Source organism: Oreochromis niloticus, linkage group LG19 (assembly GCF_001858045.2).
Source record: "Oreochromis niloticus isolate F11D_XX linkage group LG19, O_niloticus_UMD_NMBU, whole genome shotgun sequence".
NCBI lineage: Eukaryota > Metazoa > Chordata > Actinopteri > Cichliformes > Cichlidae > Oreochromis > Oreochromis niloticus.
Window position 1 is genome coordinate 18,899,745 of NC_031983.2, and position 11,021 is coordinate 18,910,765.

An 11,021-nucleotide genomic window follows, 5' to 3' on the forward strand; every position below is an offset into this window, starting at 1 on the left:
AAAGTCACCTCTTGTGAAGGGTCCCTCTGACGTCTAAAGTTTTCTTTTCTGTACCGAGTTAAAAAGATATATTTGTTAAAAAATGCTGTTAATGGCAGGTCAGTTGTAACTAAATGTATTATTTTAGTCATTTCTGGGGAGGATTTTATTGCTTTGATCACTTCAGTCAGTGTGTTTAAATGAAGTTTGTTAGTTTTGTTCCCTTTAGATTACCGTTCAGTTGGTAAACACATGTATGCCCTCCCTTCAAATTATTAACTTTGGTGGCTCCAAAAGCTGCATTTGCTATTTTAGAAACTCTTCAATTCTTATGGAGAAGTTTCTTTTTTTTAGGCTAACTGCCAACCACCATAGGTTACACTTTCCCAGTCTACAGTTAAAACTCAAACAAATTCCTAAATGCAGTAATCTTCCTGTTACACTCCTCGCATGGCAAATGGGGCATCTCCTTCCCCCTTTCTTTTCTCCTTCACTCTCCGTCAGCCTCTCGAGATAAATGCCATGTCACAGGCAACCGCGTCAATTTTTTTTTTTCATGTTTTTCCATACCAAAGTGGGTCAATGTGTAAAACACTCCTAACTTGGCAAGAGAGGAGATGAAGAGCGTGAAGCAGTCTTTCCAAACAGCAATAACATGACGGAATGGTAGTCACTCAGCGCCCTCCCCCCTCAAGAAGGCTCAGAAAAAAAAAAACACACTCAGCAGCACGGGACTCCACTTAAACCCAGCTCCGCACTGTGTGTTTGTGTTTGTCAGCGTTTACAGTGTGTGTATATGTTTATAACAGAGCGAGCGAAGGAGTAAGTGAGAGATTAATTAACCTTTTCACAGAAAAACGAATGTTTTAGCAGCATTGCCAAAAAGAACATTTAACAATGAATGTGTGGTTTTTATTGGACAGAAAATGAGAAAGAGAGTAATTAGTCACTTTTCAAAAGAATAAAAAAGTTTGAACTCTCCTGTTTTAGAAATGAGAAACAAACAGTGAGAATATACAGTATAGCTCCCTCACACATGCACTCCAGACCTGAGCTTTTCTAGTCATTACATGGCGCAGCTGCATGCATCTGACATTGAACTGATTTTACCCTTCCAGGCTCCAAGCACAAATTATGTCTGACCTTAAAGGTACAGTGTGTAATATCTCTGCTAGATGTCGGAGATTGGAGGTTACAGTCAACTTAATTCTGTTTTCTTACCCCTCCTAATTCAAGTGCAGAATCCTAACAGTAGGACAGCAAACTCTGGCCCCTGTTTATCTGTGACGAGTGGACGCTGTCAGTCTGCAGTTTACCTCAGCTGGTGTCCACTGTTATTTACTCTGGAGTAGATTGTAAACTTTATGAAAGGAGACGGTATACGAGTCGATGAGGCAACTTCTGTCGAGGACAGTGAAACTGATGCGAGTTCTTGAGGATATCCTGAACTTTTTTATCGGTAATCTCTGCTATTTTTGGTACAACACCTTCTTTCGTCTGATTTCACCCAGCAAGAGCCAGTAACCTCTGTGAACTAGTTGCGGGTGGATTGATCCAAATATCGATTATATCGATACCAAGTCGGCATCGGTATCGGACCGATACTGGTGAGATTGATTCTTTACTTTAATTTCCGCTCTTGTTTGCAATGCTGTGGTTTCAGGAAAGACGAAGAAGCCAGGTCGCCGGACTCGCCGCTGCTGTGTCAGCGCAGAGCAGGCACACTTTGCTCCCCCTCCCCCCTCTTGTGTTTAGCTGTTGCGCTGTCACCCTTACGTGACTTAGACGCTTTTGGGAGGGTTAAGTTGTTTACGTATTATTTATATTTTCACCAGTTGTTGTTTGTTGTTGTTGAGAATTTTTATTGTAATTTTTGTATTATAGTTTCTCAGCAGTACTTGTTTGTTTTAATTTGTTTACTGGTTTGCATGCACTTTATTTAAGATTTTTCTTAAAAAAAAAAAATTGATAATAAAGCATTTTCTATTTAATTATAAACTTTGTCCTAATTATGTCCTGGGTTTTAACTATTTAATAGCAAAAAAGTAAAAATCACAAAAAACAAATTAATTGAGATTTAGCAATTCAATGACGCATCCACCTTATTTATTGAAAAGTATCGGTATCTGTGATACTGGCCCGTATTTACTTGGTATCGGATCGATACCAAAATATGCAGTATCGCACACCACTACTGTGAACCATTGCCCACCAATCAAGGAATACAGATTTTTCCCTAGCATGTCCCGTATTGAGGTTTTGCAGACATGTGACCACTAACCATGTGACATTAACTTGTGGGCAATCATACTGACAATGTAGGGTCAAGTAAATAAAATCACAGACACCCAGGCCTAGAGTCTAGTCTGCTAACCATGTGGCAACCACTAGTCGTGAGGGAAAAATGAATATTCTGACTGGTTTTGAGTAGCTATTAATAGTTCCTTGAGGCTGATAGCAGTAACAGGGAAAATGATTCCTTAAGCACCAGCCTACAGACCAATCAGTGACCCCCTGGCAACTGTCTCTTCAGAAACTTTGTCACACTTTTTCAAGTTTTAATATCACTGAGTTACTAGGTAGTGAGTATTTGCAATGCGGTGAATAAGATGTGAAATTAAACCATGGCAGTCTGTATCAACCAAAGCAATCAGTCAGAGGTTTTTGGTTCAGCGCCTTCTTTACAGTTTTATCCGACAAGAGCCAGCAGCATCCAGGAAGTAGTGTCAATAGGTCGGGGAACACACCTTTTCCCGTAGCAGCCTGTGGTTGTATTACATCCAATATGGTGGACACAACTTTCAAATAACGTGCACAGTACTTGATAACAATACCCAGGAAAATACTTGATACCATGGGGAAAGAAATTAAGAGGTAGCTTTATAAAGAGCAAAACAATATAAACAATTACATCAGTAACAATATTGTTTTTAAGTTACTGTAGTTCATTTGCAATCTAACAGTAACATACAAGATGAATTTGGTTGCGCTCAATATTAATTTTATCTCTTTATAAGATTATTGATGCAGCCATCCACAACAGTTACAGGGTTATGTCTGGACTGTAAACGTACTGATGACTGACCGACTGAACCACTCTACAAATCTGGAAGTGCAAATGATAAAGCAAGTGAACACTGTGGCAAATAAAAGTACCCGAGAGCTATTTAGAACTGAAAACCCGTCCATGTGTAAATCAGCTTAAAATGGTAGAAAGGTCAAAACCCAAAAATTGATTTCTGCTGCTAAACTCATGCCTTCCTCTAATCCAAACATTTCCAGTTTTACCAACAAATCTTAAGCAGAAAACTGAATCTCCTGATGACAGCTGATTACTTTCCAAAGTGTCTGGTAGACAGGCTTTACAACAGCCACAATTTTACAAGCATTTGGCCAGCGATTGGCGGTTATTTCCCCAGCTTGAGGGGAAGCACCAGAAGTGAGTTAAACGGTAAATATTCCTTTTGGCTTAAACTGCAGCCAACCTCTGATGACACACAATGAGTGGACCGAGTGTTTACCAAATAAGCTGGGTAAGCTCATCTGTCTTCCCTCGCACTCATAAACATACAGTCATCCACACCTGTATTTCTAACTGAGTCACGTGCTTTAATAGTTTCCTCATGCACAAAACACTTTAAACACACTGCCAGATCACAAGAAGAAGAAGGTGATGAAGCAATGTGATCTGAACAGTGTTTGTTCAGAACATCTAGCGGCATGTCTAATTTTGCAGATCAAAGTAGCATGATAAGTTTAAATCAAATTTCCATAATATTATGGTTCAATAAGCCAAAAGTAGTTCATACTAAACTATTCATGCCACATCACTGCTATATTAGGCTCACACATGTGATAAAGCCTGTAGCTTAAGCCAAACAAAACACATACTGTAAATCCAGTTAGCTCACGAAGTTCTAGAATTTTTTTTAAAACTCAGTCCTTACAAAAGAAAATGGTTCTGAGGCTTGTAAACCAATATTTTATGACAAATTTACCACGTTTTTGTTTGACAGATTTCTTGGTAGCACAGTCAAGGAACCTATCTATCAACCTCCCACTCTACCACCTGAGCCACAGCTGTACACATGTTTAACCTTGTACAAAAATTAATAAGACAGGATTTGAACTCCACTACATGACAGCTATAACTGTGTCACTTTGACTGAATAAGGATCAGATTATAAAGGCCCCATAAGAGCTTGACTGGTGTTGAAATGGGAATCATTCCTGTGTATTAAGAAATTTACACTTCTGTGTTAAATCAACCTTGTTTGTGCTTAGTAACTGCACACTCCTCTGAAACCTCAGTATAGTGCCATCTAGAACTATTGGCCTGTTCAGTCCTGTCAATTTCTCGTATGCATTTCTAGCCTACCTGTTTGCCACCATTTTTGAATTTATCAGTGATAGCATAACCACCTCAAGGGAAGGACTCATAGATGTCATCAAAAACAAGAAGGAGATTGCTAAAAACTTTCAGAATGGATATGTGGGGCAAATATGTTTTGATAATGCACCATGCACAACCATCAACGCTGGCAACAATGTAGCAATTTATGTAGGTCACATTTTAGACTACAGAGATTCACGTCTGAACTCTAGAATCAGTCTCGTGTTAACCACTACACCATGGAGCCACTTGGACTACGTCCACACTAGCGTTTTCAGTCATTTTCACAGAGTTGTGCATCCAGATTGAAACGGCCAAAAGCGCTTACGTTCCAGTCCTGCGCATGTGCAAAAGCGAGTGAGAATTAAAGAATTTGAAGAAAAGCTATCTGGAGCACGTACAAACAGATATTAATCTATTTTAGGGCTGTCACAATTGAGAACAATCAAAACAACTGCTGTATAATGCACTCCGCTATCTTTGTATAATTGGTCAGATGACTGCATCACATGACTAAAATGGACAGGACAGCTCCGTTTTTAAAATGTATGCGTTTTCGAGAGCGTTTTCAAAACGCTGCGTTTTTCCTTGAAGAAAACGCTGTCTCAGTGTGGATGGGGGGCCAAAGCTGAGAGAAAACGATGAGTTTTCAAACGAAAACGCATTAGTGTGGACGTAACCTTAAACTTCTTTTGGCTGCTCCATAATTTGCATAGTCACCTCATTGAAGACACTTCCTAACGCCACTCTTCCAGGGGTTTTGCATCTCTTCCCAGTCCCAAAACCATTCACATGCAAGTCAAATGTGTTAACCAATACACTATGGAGTACTAATTAAGCTCTGAATTACGCTTTTACCAAAATGAAATGAACAAATTAGCATTTGCACTAAATTCTAAAATAACATTACCATATTTCTATGTTACTGTAGCATGACTCTGAACCTGTAAGAGTTGGAAAATTGTGCCAATAACTGTTAAACGTCCCAAATGTCAATACAGTTCTAGTGTCTTTTAAAGAGGGAGTAGTAAATGAGTGAATAAGAGAATGATTTTGGGATTTTGGGCAGAGTTTCTATGTGTAACTACTACCCATGATGCTTTTCACTCTCACCTTCTCTGCCAGCAGCTCTCGGATTTTCCCTGCCTGGAGCCGGAACCTCAGCAGCTGCATTTCAAGAGTGATACAGCGTTTCTGCCAATCCACACTGGCCGCTCCAGCGGCTCCTGCCCCGCTGCTCTCCAACACATCAGCCATGGCGAGAATTCAGGGCTCTTCCTCTGGACTGAAATACAGAAAACACAAATCTGCTTGTAAACTTTGGGCCTGCATGGTTTGACTTTAATAGTTATGAATGGGCTGCACAAACTTGAAAAACTGCAAATTTGATCAAAGACTGAAAATGACATCCCTGAGCAGGAGGTTAAAAAAAAAATCATCCTGGAAAGGCATTTCCTTACGAGGCTCAGCTTCTGTTTTCATTTACAGCACAAAACCTTTGCTGACCACACTTCCCATGATTCACTGACGAAACGTGAGTAAGGCAAATACTAACGATGAATCCACAATGACACAAGTTTAATGAAAGCTTCCTCTTACTTTCTGTGTTGCTTTGTCACACATAAAAAGAAACGCACATGCAAACACATGTGTTAGGCACATAAATAAACATTGTAGAGAGATCACCACAGGATTATTTTTTGCCTTTCCCATTCTTCCTTGGTCTCTGCACATGCCCACACACACTGAACAAAACCTCAGCAGGGAGACTCTTTGTCAGTGGGGGAGCCGGTTCATGTGTACTGGCTCTCAGGTCTGCCAGCCACAAAGCAGGTCAGTGCTCTGCTTTTTAGCCAAATTACCTACTAACCCAATCCCCTGCCCTCCCCCCTATGCAATCCCTTCTTAATTACAAGGAAGGAGCAAAACGGGATCCTGTGCAGCACAATAGTGTCTTTCTGCATGACAGTCCCATCACAGCTAAAGAGGAGGGGGCACCAGCTTGCTGCAGCAAAGAAAGGAGGAAAGAATGTGTGACAGTGAATGGACCCAGCTCTGAATGTGGGAAACTGGGGCGCTCAAGTTGTTTTTACCTGAGGACGATTGACTGGTGGCTTTTTTTTCCTCGACAAGATACTCATTTAAAAAGGTTAAAGGCCTGCTGTGTGAACTCAAAAGTGTGACTATCCCGAAATAAAAGTAGTTCTAATGATCAGCTTTGAGGTTGTGTGCCTAATGTGCAGGTTTGTGTGAACATTTGCACATCAAAATGAAAACAAATGAAGCTCAAGGAATTTATAAAAGCAGAGTTTTCAGACAGAAAGACATCCAGTCTCAAAGTGCAGCCAGACACCGTCAGCAGAACAGCAGACGTTCAAAGTCCGGCAACTATAACTGCAACATGGCGCTCCCTACAATTAGCATGCTCGTAAATACAGGCCTAGAAAACAAATTACAGAAGTCATGCGAGTGGAGGTTTTACCAGCCAACCACTGTACCCAGCCTGGACAGTCAAGGTCCATCTACCAAGAGTTCCCCTGTGTCTCTGTCTCTCTCTGGGGCAAACTGGAGGGTATGAGGGTCATGCAAAGCCAGACGCCATTGTGGGTAAGAGGTTGGATCCCTGGGCTTGAATAAGCCCTTCTGGGTCATACTGTGGAGAACAGGGAAAGACAAGGCCAGATGCTCCTCCAGGAGCTAAAACAGCTGGGTGTAAACAAGCCATTTGCTTGTTAAACACTCTCAGCACTGCTATGCTAATTCTCCCTGAACCAATTCTTTTAGTGCTCTTTGCTTGTTGGAGACATTAAAGGTTGTTAAAGCGAAGGGCAACCTGTGCCAGGAACCCAGTTGAATAATCAGCAAGTGTAAAGTTAAACTTGCTCAAGGTGAGGAGAGAAGGCAAATAAAGATTACAGAAATTGACAAACGCTTTCTGCTCACTTCCTCAGACTGCATGCGGATAAAAATCAACCCCACAACACCAGCTTGTCAAGAATTAGTTTCTTCTCAAGGTGTGTGGGAGCAATACAGCCCAACGTGAATTAAACTGGAGTCATTTTATCCTTTTCAAGTATAGCCCTCCATCATGGGATGGTTTACAGAAATGCAGAAGGCAATTTTCCACTGAGTCTAGTGTTAAATATGATCTGATAAATACTATTCTCTACTCAAGTATCTTCTCTTGTGCTGGAAACATTCAGGTGGTAGGGGTAGAAAAAAAAGAAAGTCAAGACAACAAAAACAAGCTTTCCAGGATCTGCACGGTAGATCCATGTTTGGTAACACTTGGGCCACCCAGAGCGGACTGTGTGGGGAGATGCATGCGAGGGATGTAGCGCAGAACGGCGAGCGCTCTCCTGGCAGCAGATAGATGTGAAGGCCCTGGGAGCTTCTCTACTTCCATCTAGCTGCAAGAACTTGCACACAGCCACAGCCAGAGCAAACACTGGGAAAGACGACTGGATGGAAACGCCACCGCAACGATCCCAGCAGGATAGTTTCTACGGCTGCCATTGGAGACGGCCGTTTCCCACTGACAGTTATACTGCAGTATTCCTCAAACTGAGTTAGATTTGATATTCAGTAAGGAGAGGTTTTATTCATAATCACAGATTGACATAAAGGAGTTTGTGTGGACAGCGTGTGAATGCACCTTTGCCATTCTGCGCACAAAAAAAAGAGTCTCCAGTCAGTCCTTTCGTTGACATGAACCTCTTTAATCACCACGTATTCAAACACACACTCCGCGGTCAGTCGTAACTCTTCAGCGCTTGCTTACCAGAGCACAGGCAGGCGCAGATGGAGATACACAGAGGACTAGATTGGAAACAGACACATGTGCGTGCACACCACTGACACACTGCTGAGCATGCAGCTGTGGTGATGTAAGTGATTAGGTGGTTCAGTCATATCATCCCCACCAGACATTTCAAATCCCCAATGTTGTTGTCTCCACAGAGGTCCAACTTGGCTTCCCTGCGTTTTGGCATGTCCCCCCACTTTGAAAAAGACTCCCATCAGACAGCACAGCAGCATGTGCGTAAATCTGGGTCAGTCACAGCAGATTTGTGTCAGCGTGGCAGATCCCTCTGTGCATGAGAGCTGACACAGAAGAACTATCCGAGAGCACGAGGAGTCAAGTGTGGGTGTGTTAAATATTGCCTTATTGTCTCCTCGGTGGCCTCATGTGTTTAACAAAGGGGGACCACTTTTGACTCCCATCTGGTCAGGTAGGCCTCACACTTTTTATTTTTTTTAAGAATCAGTGCCTCATTATTTATTAACCTTTGACCCAATTCATGATAGAAACATAGAAAAACAACATCATTTGCTGTTGTTTTTATAGTTATATTCAAAGGGTAACTTTACAATTCTAAAATTACACATTTAAACCACTGCAGAGCCTTGTGGAAGTTTTTAGGCTATTTTTAAAATCTCAACTACACCTCACCTTTATCCTCCCCAGTTATCTTATCTGTCTTGTCTTACTCACCTCTCCTCCAACACCTCTCACTTTCCACCCTCCTCCCTTCTTTCCTCCACATCCTCTCCTCCTCTTCCTAACCTTTGCCAGCAAGCAAACCTGCAGCTCTCTCCCAGCCCAGGTTAATGACAGGCCTCAGCAAACTGACCACACTCATTATCAGTCTCAGGCTTAAATACAGGCCCTGACATTCCTCTGCACTGAGGTGTAAACATCTACCTCTGCAACTCTTCTGTCCTGTGCACACACTTTTAAGTCCTGGCTTCTGCAGTTATCACTGCAGGGCATAGAAAGCCTTTGCTTTTGACATAAAATCCAAGAGTTATAGCAGGAGACACGCTTAAACACACTGTGTGGAACGGAATACATACATACACATATATATATATATATATATATATATATATATATATATATATATATATATATATATATATATATCTTGGGTCTATATATCAGCCTGAGAATGTGTTAAATCACAGCAATAGCTCCTGCCGGAGAAGTCAGTTTGATCTGGAGCAGCAATGTGAGCCTTTATGATTTCCCCACATGTTAAAAAAGATGATGGGGTAAAAAAAAAGAAAAGCTGCGCACTTTACACTAAGGTCATGCAAACCCACTGCAACAGATGCTGTTTCCTTCTTACTTCACATGCAGGCATCGCAGTTTTAATATACGTATTTAGAGCTAACCCAGGGGCGAGACTTTATACGAAAAAAGGGCCACAAGGAACAGGTGTGTGCACAGCTCAGCAGCACAGCATCAACCGTAAAGCGTAGGTCTGCACAAAAAAAAAAGTTCACCGAGCCATCGGGCACCTCTCAAAATACACAGCTGCGTAAATCGGCGTCTTTTGTCCCCAGCAGCCTCCTGCACGCGACTTTATTCAATTTTGCACGATCATAAAAATACGCGAGTGACTGAAGATATAAATGAAATAGATCACTTAATGTCATTTGCTTTTAAAACGGACCACTTTAAGGCTACTTTACCTTGTGACTTCGTTGTTTATGCCCCCCTCTCAGTCGAGTCTCTCCTCTCACGGACACCTTCCCCGGCAACTCGTCGCAACTCGGCTCATAACGTCTCCGTCACCGCGTCGACTTCCACTCGCTTCTCTCATTCATTTCTTTGCTTTCATGTCTTGCGTCGGTCCGTCCCGGTGCCGTCCTTCGTTTTCTTTTGGAGCGCAGCGACTTCAGTGAAACTCACTCACAGCTCCATTCAACAGACTCATCCCATTTTCCTTTAAAGGGCCGAATGCAGGATCAAATTTCTCCAGGAGTCAGGCCCCCCTCTTGTGCGCAGGAGCTGCTCAGGATATTGCATTAAGGCAGTCTTGGGTTTTCCCTTTAGGATGTAAACACAGAGCAGTGAATATTTCTTAGCTGAAGAAAAGAAAATCCCTATAGTCTATAAACCCGAGTTTATTTTGCAGAGGAGAGACGAAACATCTTCATGTTTTAAGGCCAAGGATGTTGTAAAAATGGGGCTACAGGAGATGTCAGGTCACCACAATAGTTTTTTTTTTTTTTTTAAATTTAGAATACATCATCAAAAAAAAAATCTTAAGAAAATTTGACAGCAGTTCATTATATAGTTCTTTTAGATTTTCAGTCTGAACCATAGTGGTTGGTCTACTGCTGTTAAATTTCGAGCATTGGCAAAAAGCATGCCTGGCTTTTCTCCCTCAGTTTAGCCTATCGATTATCAAACATATTTCATGTAAAAATGTTTGAGAATTAATCAGAATTGATCTCTTACGTCAAAGAAAAATTTGTTCTGTACTTGAACCACCATCCTTATCCATACCACGTAACCGAGAAGTATGGCAGCAAATACTACTGTGCAGTTTTGGGGCCTTTACTGTTTTTGTTACATCTGCACCCTCTTCAGTACATTTTGAACATTTTTAAGGACATTTCTTATCACTGGTATGTTGATGACATTCAGTTATATATCTCTATTTAGTTACAAAATGTTTCTAAGCTACAGACCTTGCATAGTTGCTTAGACTCAACAAACAGTTGAATGGCTGACAACAATCCTTGTTTGTGTGCCTAACAGATTTTTGTCTAAGTTAATGAAAACTCTAGGTCCTCTTGCCGCTTCTGCTATATCTTCTATCAGGAAGACTGGTCGCTTTGGATGTTAACGTTAAAT

At 41.5% G+C, this 11,021-nt stretch overlaps 1 protein-coding gene across 1 annotated transcript in view; it reads right to left on the reverse strand.

The window, feature by feature from the left end:
* plekhh1 (pleckstrin homology domain containing, family H (with MyTH4 domain) member 1) overlaps nt 1–10,208 on the reverse strand; it is a 35,345-nt gene extending 25,137 nt beyond the window's left edge. Inside the window, exons 1-2 of the mRNA XM_005477276.4 lie at nt 9,851–10,208; nt 5,486–5,657 (exon numbers count right to left, since the gene is read on the reverse strand). Of these exons, the coding sequence (XP_005477333.1) occupies nt 5,486–5,629 (144 nt within the window). The 5' untranslated portion in view covers nt 5,630–5,657; nt 9,851–10,208. The remainder of the gene's footprint in view (nt 1–5,485; nt 5,658–9,850) is intronic.
* Nucleotides 10,209–11,021: the final 813 nt, after the last annotated feature.